At 47.2% G+C, this 16929-nt stretch overlaps 1 protein-coding gene across 1 annotated transcript in view; it reads left to right on the top strand.

Annotated features, from left to right (window-relative positions):
- The window catches only part of Grm3 (glutamate metabotropic receptor 3), a 70950-nt gene that overhangs the window by 37242 nt on the left and 16779 nt on the right, over nucleotides 1-16929 (top strand). The window contains exon 4 of the mRNA XM_033758239.1: nucleotides 15549-16615. Coding sequence (XP_033614130.1) covers nucleotides 15549-16615 — 1067 coding nt within the window. The remainder of the gene's footprint in view (nucleotides 1-15548; nucleotides 16616-16929) is intronic.

Genomic DNA, 16929 nt, shown 5'->3' with positions numbered 1-16929 from the left:
GGGAGGGTGTGAGTGGTGTGGGAAAGACCCTGGGCCGTCAGACCCAGCACCGGGCGAAGCATCTGCGCTCACGTGGGCTGAAAGTCAGGCAGAGCTGCAGGCTTCCAATGGGTCCAGCCTTGGCGCAGGGTGGAGAGGAGGGGAGTTGCTCCTGTTGTCTCTTAGTCTTATTTTAAAATAGATCATGGAAATGAATACCTTAAATTGGATTTTTCAGGTAAATGAAGAAGGCTGTGTGTGTTGGGTACCTTTTACAGTAGACTTCACTTCTAAATGGCTCTCAGTTTTCAGATAAAAGACTCGAAGGATTAACACCAAACACAATGTTATGGAACAATGTAGATATTGATAAGAATTTTACCCAGTGAGACTTAGTTGATGTTTATGTCTCACGTTAGTCCCCCTTCCCTGGCTCCTCATTCATCCCTCCAGCACATGTTTGCCTGCCAAGTGCTGGGCATTAGGTGCAGCAGTTCATAAGGCACCTTCCTGTTACCCCAAATCTTACGGGTTCTCTGAGGGAAAGAAAACACATCCCTGCTTCTGCAGACGAGAGCACTGCACTGGAAATGTGCTCAGGTGTTTCTCTTTCTGGGCCATCTGGGCTGCTAGCAGAGGTGCCCCTGAGGTGCCAAGAGGCCGGTCACATGTTCCTTCTTCCTCGTGTCCACAGCCGAGATATCTCATGCCAGCCCAGACCAACATGACTATGAGCATGCTGGGCGTGTGTGTGTGTGTGTGTGTGTGTGTGTGCCATGTTGTAACACCCAACGGTAGCAGAAGTAAACAGGCAAGATTTGTGGGTGAGGACTCAGTTAATTCACAAGTGATTTCCCAGCAAAAGCTTGGAGAAGAGACACTAGCACAGATGATACACTCCAAGGAAAGGCTGAAGAAAGAGCAAACATATTTTAACTAGAAAGAACTGGGTCACATCTTCACCCCATGGTGGGTAGCTTGAGAAGCCCAGGGTCAACCATACAGTCTTAGGCGTGGGCCCAAGCTGTGCGACCGAAGCTCAGGAAGCCAGCTGGCTGCTGTAGCACACTGGTCACACCCTAGTGGTACAGATTCACTCACGTGTCCACTCAACAGGCCCTGAATGTCTAACAAGTGGCAAGCACTCTAACGATCAAGTCAGCAGCTACATGAGACTCTGCACATGTTAGGCATCGTACTACGCGTGCTCACACTAAACGCAGGTTAACACGAGATTTTAAAAAGGGACCAGCACGTGGCAAGGCTGAAAACCCAGCCCAGGCATCAGATTCCAGCAAGGGACTCAGTGAAGGCCAGGACCACGCAGGGTGGCCAGTGTCCCAGGGAAGGTGTGTGTCCAGGGCACCCAGCAGAGCCTCAGGGTGCTGCTGTAGCCCTTTCCTCGTGTTCTGCACCTCCACACTCCCTAGCACATCCCCCTCTCTTCTGCTTCACAAGAAAATCAAACTTAAAAACCTTTTCCTCCATAATGTTCCTTCTAACTGGTAGGCTTTTTTCTCCTCCTTTGACATGTTTGAGACAGTGGCATCTGTCTTAACCCAAGCAGTTTTAGAACCTGAATGACTGTGTTTAAAGGGAGGGAAATTCAAGTGACTCATTGGGCATCTTGATGAGCTCTGGGAACGGAGCTGCTGTGACGTTAAAGGCCCTGGACATTTACTTCAGTGCTTTGAGAATATAGAGCAGGACAAATGAAACGTTTCTCGGCCACATTTAACCCGTAGGTCCTGGCTTGCAACTCCTTTTGAAAGATAATTAAGGTTAGTTGGAGCCCTGAGGAAGTCACAACGGAATGATGATAAAGCAGGAATGGTAAGAGACGTACGGTAAAGGGGAAAGGTGCTGAATTCCAAAGCAAAGGAACACTGCACCTGAAAGCCCAGGGAGGAGGGGCGCTTTCAGCTGAGCAACACCAAGGGCAGCAGAAACAATGTGTGTGCTGGCCTTAGGGGACAAAGGGTCACAGGGAAGGAAGGGGTGCAGAGCACAGAGAATGCTGAACAAAGCTGCCCGTGGAAAGTCAGGCTGTGTGTGGACAAAGAGCTCCTGTGTGGGCGGTGGGGGTTGGAGAGGTGCCAGGGTCCGTGAGGGTTTACCCTGTGGGCCAGAACTTGATGATGGACCAAATCGCCAAATGTTGTGTATCCCTAAATAAAGTAAACAGAGCCCGATAGCTCAGACAGAGAAAGTGTATGTGTAAATCAGTCACTGGGTGATTCTCCGGGCAGACTCGCCAATTCGATGCTCTAAGAACCAACTCTATCTTTGTTAACCAGGTTGCCTGATTACAAATCTTTTTTCTTAGACTATTTCTTTTTCCCTAAATGAAATCTCTGGTAACATGGCTGCTCACCACAGGAAAACCATCCAGGCCTCCATTCAGTGGGGCGGTGGGATACTTCTGGTTGTGGGGACTTGAGGACATTTTATAAGAAGTGTGCACTGGAAAAGAAGAGGAGAGAGCGGGCCCAAGATATCAGCTAGAAGGCTGTCACAATAGTCCCTGGTGGCAATAGTGCTGCGCCATCGCACAGCACTCCCTGCGTGCTGGACGTCATGTGGGTTGCTGTTCATACCCTGCATTCTGTTAGGAGAACCCGAATCGGGTACCAGCAGCAGCCTGCATCCAACCGAGAGGCAGAGATGGACAAGCCGGGTGCATCACCATCCCTCTTTCCTCCTGGCCTCCCTCTGTCTTTCTGCGCTCTGTTCTACTGCCCTGGTCCTTTGTGGTCCCGTGTCTGTACATGGGCTTCATAACTCCTATTTGAAAGAAAACAAACTTCTGAAATTTGAGCACTACCTTTAAATCACTTTTTGATCAATTGGGTGTCCTTTCCTCTTTACTGCTCTCTTCCCCTTTCTTAATCCATTTTATTAACTAGAACCAGCAGAGGGATTTCTCATGTAGGATAGAATGCATTGCCCAAATTCTACTTTCTTCATTTTCTTTACTGGATTCTAAACACATAAGAATCAACAGCCAAGAGGAAATACACTTCAGTTTTGTTAATCACTAGGTGAGTACTTCATCTCTCCCACTACCCTGCATTAAAAGGACTTATCTGATATTACAACTGGAAACAGACCAGAGCCTAAGACTCTTTGGTGTTCACAGCCCCCATCGGAGTAACTGAATCTTTAGAGCAGACCTCAAGCCTATGAAGCCAAACCCCCATGTGGAAGAGGGGCAGCGGATCTTCCTTCCCTACTTGGTGGGGGTGGATCAGAGGGCCCAGAGGAGGCTCGGGGGCTGCCAAGGCCAGCTCTTGAAGAGGAGGTGCAAAGATGGCACAGAAATGGCTGAGGCCATGCTTGAGAGGCTGGCCACCCCTCAGGAGCCCTGGAGGTAGACCTGCTCACAGATGGCTGGCTCTTCATGTGCTGTGGTCCTGCCCACTAGGGGAGAAGGGCCAGTGAACGTCACATGCCGCCAATCAGATCTGGGCGTACGGGAAGAAAATAGGACACATGAGGACAACAGTTCTTCTTCCTAAGACTGAAGCTAAAATGTGGTCTAGGAACAAAAGTGTTCTTCCTTCTCCAAAAGACGTCATGTTAGGAAAGCTGGACAAACCTCTTGTCTCAAATTCTTTCTCAGCTGAGACATCAGATTCCATCATCAGACTCTGATCAATGATGGCTTCTGATACTGTTCTTTGATGGGGCCTTGGAGTGGTAACACACAGCATGGGCCACGCTGATCAGAGTTGGTTTCACTCTGTGCTACCTGGCAAGAGTGAATACTGGGAAGACAAAGGTATGGAAAGGAGAGGAAGAACAAACAGGAGTAGAAGAGCCAGAAGAGAGTCTGTGTTTCCTTCACTGTCACTCACCTGGGGGTGCTAACATCTGCATGCCATAACTTTAACACACTATTAACTACTAACCTTCTCTGGCTGTTCAAAGGATGCCTGTGGGCGAAGATCTGAGTTTTGACCACTCCCTATCCCCTGGTTGCTTGGTAAAAGTATGAGGTGGGAGATGTGAGAGTTTAGTAAAGCAAGACAGAGAAGGAGAAAAGTTTAAGTGCTATGTGTAAGAGCTGTTAAGGCACTGTAACAATCAATTTACCTACCTTACCAATTAACACAACTAAGGAGGTGAGTAAGACTTAAATGAGCTGGAACGCCTTCCTGGGTTGATCGATTTCTAGGAATGTTTTCTAAAAAGGAACAAAATAATCAGATTTGTGATACCCTTAGTACCATTATGCTTAGAATAATTCAGAATAAAACAATGTCACAGAGAGAACTTTTTAAAGTATAATTTGTATTTTGTCACTGCATTTACTTCAGGGGGATAGAAACTTTTCTGGATGATACAGGTGTGGAATTTCCTAGCAATTTGTAGACAGGCTGAATGACCTCACAAGGTCACTTGGAATCTTACTGGTCAGTGGCACAGCCACTTGCTGTGAAGACAGAAGACTGAGCTGTGCTACAGTGGCTCATGACACTCATGACAATGGAACGGTGTGCTGACAGGAGAAGCACTCCTGTTCTCTCTCAATGACGCTACACAGAGAGCCAAATGTGTCCGTGCAGGCGTCAGGCAGGAGAACAGAAATCAATTTGTTTCCCCATAGAAACTCCAGTGGCTGCACGCTAAACTGCTGTCCTTATCTTTGGCACACTTGTCCTCTAAGGATGAGTAAAGCCTCTGCTGTTCTGCTTTTTCTCAGAGAAGTCTCTTGTTTGCTTAAGGATGAGGAAGCTTGCTCCATTCAGTGCTCTTGTCACTGTGAGGATGTGCCTCAGCATCATCAGCTCTGCTTCCAAAGTCAAGTCCTCTTTTGATGGCTGTGCTGCTGATTTGCTTACCTCAAGCAGGGATCCCCCGTGTGTGCACCTTCTGCCCTTGCCACACATAGTCCACTGTTGTGTGGCATGTGGGTCTATGGGACAGTGGGCAGAGAAGTCACATAAGGGCAAAACAATGGGACACTCTTATCTTCTCTTTCCCCAAGTCACAGATGTTTGTTTCTAGCCAACTTTGTCTTGGGAAAGCCTTTGTCCCCTCTTTTCTTCTCTTTTTATTCTTCATTTGTGCTCTACTCCGTGAGCTGGTCACATTAAAAGATGTGAAAACAGATTAAATTTGCCTCCAGAAGTCACAGCCTGTGCTCACAGCCTGACACACACTGGTGAATCTTTGAGCCCCACAGTGTTCTTAGCTTTGAGCTCACGTGGAGACCCTACAGGGCTCCCTTGGAGCAGAGCCCTTGCTCTGCTGCTCAGAGGATGCATCCCGGCTCCTGCTACAGATGCCAGTGTGCCGCTTTCCTGGCCAGGGCTGGTGAGGGTTTCTCAGGAGATGGAAAAGGGGTACGATAGGGATCTGTGGCAGCAGAGTGTGTGATAAGGGAGAGGACAGGGAGACTCCTGTGTGGGAAATGCCATGGGGAGGAGAAGACAGGAAGTCCTCATCTTGGGATGCTGAAACCATCAGAAATTTTTCAGGCCTGGGTGCTTTCCATTTACAACACAGATTGGGATTTTCAAACTATGCCAGTCTCTCCATGTCAGCACTGACACCAGGACCCAACCCTCGCCTGTTCCCAGCAGGCTCTCGTCTTCTCCACTGGATGCCCTAGCCAGTCATTAACCTCAGAAACCTTGACCACAGGAGAGTGTGTCCAGATGTGAGGCTAAGGATCATTTCCTCTGATCCCTGTTTAATCAATCTATTATGCATACACATTGGCATGATTCTGAGTTCCTAAGGTAACTCTAGTAAGTCTAGCGATCCATTTAGAAAGCAGTTAATGAAGGCCTGCTTCCTGCATGCCTACCTTGCCCTATGAAACAGTCATTGTCCCTGCTGTAGAGAGACTGGGGATTTTGTGAGGAGATGGACACTCTTTCAATGAATTGGCCTCAATGTCCCCAAAACAAAATACACAACACACAGGACAGGTGAGCAACTGAGTGGCACAGTGTTCTGAAATTCATTCAGCACCAGAAACCTTCACATATGTATTCATAATCTTAGGATAGGTAAAGGCTTGTTAAAGTGATAAAAATACTAATCACAAAGTTGATGAAACAGAAACAAATGAACAAATCAGACATTAGAATTAAGAATTTATTGAGCATTAAAATGAAGAATCTATGTTTATTGGACAACACAAACCTGTGAAAAGTCAAGCCACCAACTGGGAAAAGATCTTTGCAACACAAACATTTGGAAAGGACTCATTTCCAGGATTTAAAATTTCTCTGCAAATCAAATTTCAAAATTCAGAAAAACAAAATAGGTGAGACTGGAAAAGAAACTATTTAAAAGAATATTTCCAAATTTTCAATTGATCTATGAAAAAGCACTCAGCTTCAGTCAGTATCAGGAAGGAGCTAGTTAACAAATATCCTAATGGGATCCCACCATTTTTCAATCAGAATGTCTAAAATGGAATGTCAAAGACATTAAGAATGTTAAACAACTGGAATTCCATACACTTTCACCATCACACAAATGTGCATGCACACACACAGACACAGACACACAGACACACACACATGAAACCATACATATGTACTCCAGAAGACACACCCAGAGTGACCCTGGTGCAGGGTAGAAGCTGTCATTGTTCCTTGCCTTCTGAGTCTCGGGCTTGCTGACTGGTTCCCAGCAGAGCACCTGTAATACTTGGCCTGGGAGATCTGCCCAGGCACAGGAACTCTTCCCCCTACAGTTGGAACAGGCTAGGTGTGCACTGACATTGGCAACCTGGATAGCCACCAGCCATGATGGGTGAGCCCTGCCCACCTGGCTTATGAACAGGCTAGAGTGCTGCACCCCATTCCTGTCTACACCTCCAACAGCACCCAGACTCCCAGAGGCACACCCCAGCCTGACTCACTCACCAGTGTGCCCTGTGTTGGATACTTTCTCCTTTATGTCTTAGTTCCCCTCTCCCCTAGTGCCTCTCAAGTCAATTCCTCAAGGTCAAATTTAGTCTTGAACTTTGCTCCTGGGATAACTCAACTAAAAACAGATCATTCTTTATATAAGCTTAAAAGAAATTTTTTTAATGTCTATCAGTAGAAGAATAGAAAAATAAATTGTGGCACATCATATGATGAAGTACTCTGTCATTAAAGTAAAAGCAACTATAAAAACCAACTATAGCTCCTCATCACTACACAAATCTCACAAAACAATTTTGAGCAAGAGGTGTTTGATGCAAAATAACGCATATTTTATGGTTACACTAATATCAACTAAAATATCAGCCAAGAGTGTGGCATGGTTTTTATGGAAGGAGGTGTGTCCTCCCCCATAGAAATATGTTCAAATCCTGACCCCGACACCTCAGAGTGGGGCAGTATTTGGGAATACAGTCTTTACAGAGGTAACCAAATTGGAATGAGCTCACTAAGTTTAAGTCCTTGTGATGATTTATATCTAGGTGGCCCCCAAGAGCCTTGTGTGCTCCTAAGCAGGTCTTTTAGAAGGTGACTGGATTATGAGGGCTTATAGATGACTTGGTGTTAGCAAGTAGGGCCTGGACAGAAGAGGAGGACCACTGGGGACATGGCCTGTACAGACTAATCTCCCTCCTCTGCTTTGCCTTTCCATCTATGCTTCCCAGTAGCCATTCCATGAGCAGCTATTCCTCTGCCGTACCCTGTGCCATTCTGTCCTGCCTTAGACCCAGCAGACTCTGGACTGAAACCTCCACAAATTGTGAGCCAAAATAAACCTCTCTTCATTTAATTTGAGGGTATTGAGTATTGTGTCTCAGCAACAAAGAAAGTGATTTAACACAACTTTGGTGCCAGGAGTGGGGTCATTGTTGTGACGCTACCTGACCACATGATTCAAAGGCCTTTGGAACTAGTTCATGGAAAGAGATTGGAAAAGTTTGGAGATACTTGGCTGGAGAAGCAGCCCTAGAATGCTGTAAGCTGAAATTAATGGGAGATTCTGGTGAGATCTTAGAATACCAGAATGCTGATAGTAATTCAGCTGTTAAAGACCAGTATCAGGAGGTTTCAGTTGGGCAGAACCCCACTGGTAATTGCACTCCAGACATGTGTGGTATACTGTGATGGAAAATTTGTCTACATTTTGTTCACATCCTAAGATTTTGCAGGTAACTGAGATCAAAGGCAGCAGACTAATCTGGCAGAGGAAATTTCAAAGCAGCCCATTGTTCAGGCTGTAGCATGGATGTTGTTTGATGCTTTCAGCCAGGTTGGTACTTAAAATCAGAAGCAAAAAGCCTTTTAAAAGAAAAAAGTTTCAGTTTCTCCAGAAAGGAAAGTTCTATAAAGATGGGACAGAGAAGTGTTTTGTTGATGAAAAGACGACCAATAAGAAGAAGCCAAATACATTAAAATAAGATAATAGAAAAGAGGACTTGGCATCACAGAACTTTTAAAGACCTTAGCCTTCACAGGCTCAGATTGGAAAAGTGAGGGATTGTTTTGAGAAGAGAGCCCCAGGAGACCCTGCACAAGAACAGCCAGGTAGGAAATTTGGAGATTCGGTTCAAGTTCACAGTTCTCAACCATCCAGGCACTCAGAGGTCCCTGCAGTTATGATGCAAAAGGATCAGTCTCCAGCTGGAGCTGGTGGCAGACCTTGGTGCCATCCACCTGATGCTTGTTCTATGCACATGCAGAACCTAAGAGTGGTAGCATCAGGCAGGCTTCCACTGAGAATTCAGAAGACCTAAGAAGCCAGGCATTGTTCCCCTGAGAGGGCAGTGCATGAAGCTGTAAGAGGGAAGCCAAAAGTGCAGTGGAGTTGAGACCCCAGGAAACTGGCAGAGTCAAGAATTTTGAACATCTGAGAAAAGCGCTGAGTAGTTAGTAAAGCCAGCCCAAAAGAAAAAACTGTGGAAATTGCAGTCATCAGCAATGCCGCAGAAGTGTGGCTGCTCAAGTTCTCTGGAGTTCATACCTTGCCCCAGCTTTCCCAGAATCTGGACATGGATCCCTATGGGATTTGATTTTTGCCTTGCTGCATTTTGGTCTTGTTTTGGCCCCATTGCTGTCTATCCCACTGATTTTTGATTTGGGAAGGGGAATGTTTACCCTGTGCCATTGTATGCCAGCAGTGTTTAACTTTCTTTGGATCTTTGTAGAGGCTCACAGCTAAGAGTTTGTCTCAAGTCTCAGAGGAGACTTTGGACTTCAACTTTTTGGCAGTGCTGAAACTTTTATGATTCAGGCAGCCCTTAGAGATGCACTAAGTGCATTTTGGATAAAGGGATACACATGAGTCCTTTGGGGCCCAGGAACAGAATGTTATAGATAATGTTATAACAGAATGTTATATATAATGATTTATAGCTAGATGCCTGCCAAGACCAAGAGCCTCACATACTCATAAGCAAGGCCTCTGGGAGGTGACTGGATCATGTGGGCTCAAAGCTGCCTTAATGTTAGGAAGTGGGGTCTGGTCAGAAGAGGCTGTCACTGGAGGTGTGACCTGGAAGGGTTACTCTCCCTCCCAGCTCCTCTCTTTCCTCTCTGCATCCCAGTCACTGTGCCCTGAGTAGCTATTCCTCGTGATGCCCCTCTGCCATGTTGCCCTGCTGGGAGCCAGTGGGCTATGGGCTGAAACCTCTACAAACCGTGAACTAAAATAAACCTCTCCTCTAATTTCTGGTAGCCAGGTATTGTATTTCAGCAATGAAGACAGCAAGTAAGATGGCCTTAATCCAGTATGACCAGTCTTTATTTGAAGGGAAAATGTGGATGCACAGAAACACAGAGAGAAGATTGTTTTAAGGCAGAAAGTAGGAGTGATGTATCTGTGAGCCAAGGAAAGAAGAGAAGCCAGAGAAGACATGGAACAGACTCCTCCTCTCGGCCCTCAGAGGACCAGCCCTGCTGACACTGATGGCAGCCCTGACTGAGGCAGTAAATCTCTATCGTCTCTGGCTGTGCAGTTGATGGGGCATTATTCTGAAAGCCCTGTAGTGGAAGCTAAGGCAGTGGTCACCTTGGGAGGAGGAATGGCTGAGTACAGGAAGAGACACAAGAGGCTGGTGATGTTCTTGGAGTTGGATGTTATTATGTGTGTTCACTGTGTCGTCATTCACTAACTTTTACATATGTATTGTACTTCCATGAAAACTTTTTGTAAAGCTAAACACTCATTAAGCGGATGAGAGAAAATATTTATTAGTAAGGAGGCAGAAGTTGGAGAAATAGGGTAGAAAGAGAAGTGGTCATAGCATCAGCTTACAGCGAAGAGGTTCCCTCCCAGAGTCAGTGGCCACTGTGAGATTTCCAGCAATTTTAAAATAAATCATGAGAGTGAGACCACCTAACCCTGTGCCCTGAGCTGGGGCAGGCACTGGACTCACTTATTTGCACTGGGTTCTGCTTTCTCTGCACCTGTCTCCTGCTCTTCATGCTTAGACTAAGAGTGGATCTTTCCTCTCTGGATGGCCAATAATGCTGAGACTCAACACTGCGATGAAGACCGCGTGTAGATAGGGAAGCAGTAAATCCCTATTCTGAAGCCTCCGCCACATTAACTTTCCAAAATGTCCTTTTCAAATTTCCTTTGGGAGGGTCACAGCCTCTAGCATAACATGCCATCCTTGCTTTTTGCTTCCCACACAGGCCCCTTCTCTGGGCCTGCGGGGTCCTTGCTGAGCAGTCTTCACGTGAGGACAAGTCCCAAGAGATCTGAGCAGTGCACTGTCCAGCTGCTGACCACTCAGATGGGAACAGAAAGAAAGGCCGCCGTGGTCTTGTCCTGACCACAGGCTGTGACAGGCAGGGATTCGCTCTTGTCATTTCCTCTTTGGGCTGCATGATGTTTGTACACAGTTTTGTTCATTGTAGCCAGATCTTGGTTCCTTCACCTCTTGACCTCTTCCCAGGGCGGTGCTGTCTTCTGTCTTCTCATCTGTGTTTTCACTGCAGCTCCTCAGATGCATGCAGGAACTCAGTGAGGCCAGCAGTGCAGTCTTCATGAGTGTTCATGAATGTGGCCTGGGCAGTGCAGGCCCCATCCCCTTTCCTCAGGGCCTCTTTCCTGCTGTGTTCCTATCTTTCCTTAACTGGACTTCTGTCCAAGCAGAATGAAAAAAAAAAAAAGGAAAGAGGCTGTTTAATTTCCTCCTGTGATTGAGTTATGGTATTTAAAGGTTGGACTTGACTTCTCTCCACCAAATGGGCCAGGAGGGCTGGTGTTCCTAGCATTAAATGTTTCAAATGTAAATCCATTTGAAACTGGGTCAGCACCGATTGGATTGTGAGCTACCCTGAGAAACCGTTCTCTTGCCCTATGCACGGATGGCCTCCTTCTGAAGAGGCGGCCCTGGTTTTGAGGCATTGGAGTGATGAGGAGCTTGAAGTTAGATTCTGGAGAAGATTCTATGTCCTTTTTAAAGTTCTGCTAACTTACTGGTGGTTCTTGTTTTCCTCCTTTTAGTTTGTGTCCTTTTTGGTACTGCAGTACCAGTCTTTCAAAGCTACAATGATTTATTTTTCCATCTCCGTTAACCCTGCTCCCTTGTGAAGTCCAGCATGAGAAACAGCAAGCGCTGGCGGCCCCCACACTGGAGAACCCTGTGGTGATGCCTGAGCATCAGTGCTCCGCTCCCTTGGCCGCAGCTATTTCCCCAGCACGCCATTCGGCCAGGGTGACTCCAAGCACATCCAGAGGGCAGCAGCATCAGCGCCCCCAGCCCTCAGCTGCTCTGCCTCTCACAGTCCCTGGGCCTCACGGAGCTTGCTTTCCTCAGCCGTCCCGTCACTGCCCGGACCTCTGTTGTGTTTGGCATCATCCCTCAGTAACAGCCGCATCCTGGCTGGGCGTGGTGGTGCACATCATGACCCCAGCACTCTGGGAGGCTGAGACAGGTGGATCACAAGTTCACGCTCAGCCTGGGCAATTGAATGACTTAGAGGCTGTTGTGAGGTAAAAGGTAAGAAAAGGGTGGGGGTGCTGGGAATGTCACTCAGTGCAAAGGCCCTGGGTTCCATTCCCAGTACTGAAAAAGAAAAAGAGCATTCTCCCTTTTGGAATGTTTCACAAATACAGTTCACCCTTTTCTTCTAGGTTTTCCTTTCCTTTGTTTTCTCTCTGGTGCAGACACACAGCCCTATTCCAACAAAGAATCAGGGCCTTCCTCCTCACAAGAAATACTCGTTTAGAATTTGTAATCTACTCCTCTCAAGTACGTCAGTGCACTTCATGAATTTAAAGGATTTAGACGTAAATCACACTGTTTCACTTACATGCCACACAACTTAACAATTTAGTAAAAGGTGAAGTTTTATTTAAAATAAAGAAATTCCATCAAAAGAATGATTTGTTTATTCACTGTCCACTTTTCAGACACTGTAACATTTACGGAGTATCACTTCCACAACTTATTTACCTTATAAGCTGTCCTGCCTGACCTCGCTCAGTTATTCATATTTAAACTTTGTAATTCCTTTATTTTTATCAAAATACTCCCTGCACAGAATTTGAGGAGAACGCAGCACATTTCCCAGAGTGAGAGCCCCGCCTCTCCTGCGGGCTGCTCCTCCCCAGGGTTCTCCTCCCTCCTCCTGCTTTCCTGGAGTGCCTGCTGGTTGAACGCTGAAGCTCCAGAGTGATCTTTCCCCGGTATATTTCCTACTCCTCTCCCTGCATTTAAAGAGACTGTGAGGCTTCGCCTTAACTTCCTCTTCTGCCTTCTCTTTCCAGGAACTCAGTCCCAACTCCTTTGGAGCCTGCCCTGCTCCCGTCTCCAAGAGACGGTGTCTTCCTGGGTCTCTGAGAGCACACAAATGTTGTGAAGCTTTTGGTTTCACTCACTTCAGTGCCCACCTTTTACCTCAGCTCCTTTCTGTTATTTTTTCAGTGTCTCTCATGCAGGCTAGACCTTATCCAAGTGTCTGGTTTTCTTAGATGGTCAATCTATGGTTTTGCTTCTTAATAATTTCATTTTTGATGACTGAAACATTCACATGCTTCAAAATGCAGAAAGCATGAAAGCACCTGGTAAATATTTCTGTCCTGCCTTCACTGCCCTGTGCATTTCCTGTCTCTTGCTTACAGTTAAACTGTACTCTCAAGAGTTCTTTCCAGAGTTTCTCTCTGCACAGGAAAAAAAAGCAGGTTGTTTATTTTCACAATTTATGGCAAAGATATCTTATTAAACATCTTGTTTTTCCCACACACAGCAATGTGGCTTTTAGGTTTTCTAACATGTCTAAAATACAGGGTGCAAAGAACAATGCCTCATTCTTTTCACAGATACACCACATTCCACTTTATTATTCACCAACCCTACTGACAACTAGGTTTTTTGTTCCAAGCAATCCTTCAGTAAACGACATTAAAAATATCATTTATACACAGGCAAATCCATCTGAAAATGCATTCCACAAGTTGAAATTGCTAAGTCAAACGTTACACGCATCTGTAATTTCGAAGAATTTGTCAAAGTGCCCCCCTTAGGCATGTACAACTTACACACTCAAAAGCAGGCTGAAAAGGTCCTTGCTTCCCTACAGCCACCGTGACAGGATGCAAGCAGAACAGTGATAGGTGTGGATTGGTTCCCTTTTGCTGCTGTAACAGATCGGTACAGACTTGGTGGCTGACAGCACAGATGTGTTTATTACCTCCCAGTTCTGGCACTGTGAGGTTCAGCACGGTCTGACTGGGTGAAAAGGCTGAAAAGGCAGTGTCTGCAGCACTGAGGTGGCCCAGGGATGAGGTGTCCTTGCTTCTTCTGCGCCCATACCCACGCACTCAGAGCCGGGGGCACTGGGGAGCCTTCCCCGCCTCGCTGTGACCGGTGCTCTGCTGCTGTCTTGCACAGAGAAGGCCCGGTGAGCCGCTCTGGGCTCTCGGAGACAGTTGGGAGCTCTGATTCCATCTGCAGCCTCAGTTCCTCTCTGCTGTCATGACATTCCGCCTTCTCAGAGACTGGACCTTGGATGTCTTGAAAGATGATTATTCTGCCTCTGAAAGTTTGCACTTTTCTATATTGTGACCAATGTCGAGCATATTCTCATGTGTTTCAGAACCACTTGACTTTTCCTTTTTGGAGAAATACCTGTTCCTATCCTTTGCTAATTTTCCAGTCGGGCTGCTGGCTCCTTCATGAGTTAGAAATGTACCCCTTGTCTGCAGTTCTATCCCTAGTTGACAGTACTGGCTATTGCTTGTGCTCCTGTGCTACTTAGGTGGTTGTTCCTTGGAATTCTCTTTAAATTCATACAGTTGGTGTTAGAACAGTTTCTGTATTTTCAGTAGTGTAAAATTTATTTCCAGAACCTCTATGATTTTATTTTTCACATATAAGACTGAGATCCTTTCAGAATCAGTTTGGGCAGAAGTTAAGAGCTATGGGTGAAGATTCGTGCTCTGTTGACTGGAGCATTGTCTGGCATCACCTATGAAATATCTTTCCACATGTATCACATGCAAACTGCAGCATGCTCCAGGCTTCCCTGTGGATCCTGCTGGTGCCTGCACTGGCAAGGCTGCCATGAGGTCATGTGTGCCCTTGTCACAGGGAATAGCCACCGGCTGGTGGAGTGAAATAGGGAGCTCACTGAGTGGTGTGTGGAACTCGGGAAGGCCACACCCTGAGGACAGCACAGAGGAAGGGCTGAGAGACTGAGAGCGGCCCCAATGAGGCCAGGAGGGCGGGCTGGCCCTCAGGGAGCTCACGGCCTCTCTCCAGAGCACTGTGGCTCAGATGCAGTATTTCTTATAAACGCAAGCTGAGATGTAAGAAGGATAAACTGTGCTGGAGAATCTTAACACACCAAAAGGTGATGGGGCTGGGAGTAGACAGTGCCCAGAGAGACCTGGGAGCTGCGACCAGAAGGAGGAAGCGCAGACTCTCAGGGGCCTGCTGCTCTGGGAACCGTGGGCACAGGACAAGAGCAGGCTGAAGAAGGCCACTTTCCCAGTGCCCTTGGGTCCAAACTTTCATGCATGCTCACCTATGTGCTACATAGGGTCGGTAGCACAGAAAAGAGTGTGCTAGGTATGGATGCAAGAGTATGCATAGTCAGAATGAATATACTCCAGACATTCAAACTCAGAGTTGAAGGAGTAGGAAGGATTTTCAATTTTTAAATTTGAGGGATCAGAACTATTTAAAAGAAGTACATGATGCATCTATAATGAGCAAAAGTCTTCTTAACTTTACATTTTTGTGAAAATAAATGAGGAGCATGTTCATGACTACACAAAAATAAATAATCAATGACCCTGAAATTGAGCCACCTCTGCGTGGCTCTTTCAGGAGAAGGCATTTGCACACACGCCAGGACCGCAGGCTTTCAGGATGAGCCCTGTGCTGCCCGCTTTGCACTCTATCTCTGGCACTTGGCGCGCCTGACTCGCTCTGTAGTGCCGAGTGAGGGAATCTGTGAGTGCATGAGTACCGCCAAGCGCTGGATGGGTACTTTCAGGGGTACCTGGTGAATTCCGTCGGCCTCGGGACCGCACCCTCCGTTACTTCAGTCTTGCTAAGTGTGTGTCCCAGGGTAACTGACCCATCACACACACGACTCCTAAGCAGTGTTCTTTTTCCCCCTCTTTCATCCTGCATACGACAGCTCCTTTTGTCCCAAATAAAGATGAAGACAGCATCGTCAAGTTTGACACTTTTGGAGATGGAATGGGGCGATACAACGTGTTCAATTTCCAGGACATAGGTGGAAAATACTCATACCTGAAGGTGGGCCACTGGGCCGAGACCTTGTCCCTGGATGTTGATTCCATCCACTGGGCCCACAACTCAGTCCCCACGTCCCAGTGCAGCGACCCCTGTGCACCCAATGAAATGAAGAGCATGCAGCCCGGTGACGTCTGCTGCTGGATCTGCATCCCCTGTGAGAACTACGAGTACCTGGCCGATGAGTTCACCTGCATGGACTGTGGGCCTGGGCGCTGGCCCTCGGCTGACCTGTCGGGCTGCTTTGATCTTCCTGAGGACTACATCAAGTGGGAAGATGCCTGGGCCATCGGCCCCGTCACCATCGCCTGCCTGGGCTTCCTGTGCACCTGTGTGGTCATAACGGTGTTTATCAAGCACAACAACACGCCCTTGGTCAAGGCCTCTGGCCGCGAGCTCTGCTACATCCTGCTGTTTGGGGTCAGCCTGTCCTACTGCATGACGTTCTTCTTCATCGCCAAGCCGTCGCCCATCATCTGCGCCCTGCGCCGGCTGGGGCTGGGGACCTCCTTTGCCATCTGTTACTCTGCCCTGCTGACCAAGACAAACTGCATCGCCCGCATCTTCGACGGGGTCAAGAACGGTGCACAGAGGCCGAAATTCATCAGCCCCAGCTCTCAGGTCTTCATCTGCCTGGGGCTCGTTCTGGTGCAAGTCGTGGTGGTGTCTGTGTGGCTGGTGCTTGAGGCCCCTGGCACCAGGAGGTACACCCTCCCCGAGAAGCGCGAGACTGTCATCCTGAAGTGCAACGTGCGGGACTCCAGCATGCTGATCTCTCTGGCCTACGACGTGGTCCTGGTCATCCTGTGCACGGTGTACGCCTTCAAGACGAGGAAGTGCCCCGAGAACTTCAACGAGGCCAAGTTCATCGGCTTCACCATGTACACCACCTGCATCATCTGGCTGGCATTCCTGCCCATCTTCTACGTGACCTCGAGCGACTACAGAGTAAGTCTGGGCTGGGCTCCTGTTTCTTCTGTCCTGACTGCTTTCATCTTTCCCTGCCCTGTGTCTGTTATCCTGTCAGTGCTGTGAGGTATAGGATCTAAGACAGACTCCTTTTCTTTCATCTCAGGAATGAGCTCAGTAATTACAATGCCTTGACGAGCCTTGATATTATAATGTGTGAAAATTAACTCAGTGTATTTTAAAAGCATTTAATCAGCGACCACTGTACCAGGCATAGTGGCAAAGATAAATATAAATGTCATGGCTGTTCAAGCAATTTACAGTCTAGTGAGAAAGAAAAGGTATATATATAT

This window comes from Fukomys damarensis, unplaced genomic scaffold (genome assembly GCF_012274545.1).
Source record: "Fukomys damarensis isolate Sample0158 unplaced genomic scaffold, DMR_v1.0_HiC HiC_scaffold_4, whole genome shotgun sequence".
NCBI classification, from domain to species: Eukaryota; Metazoa; Chordata; class Mammalia; order Rodentia; family Bathyergidae; genus Fukomys; species Fukomys damarensis.
Note: the sequence above shows the minus strand (reverse complement) of the source record. Positions and strands in the feature narration are given on the sequence as shown.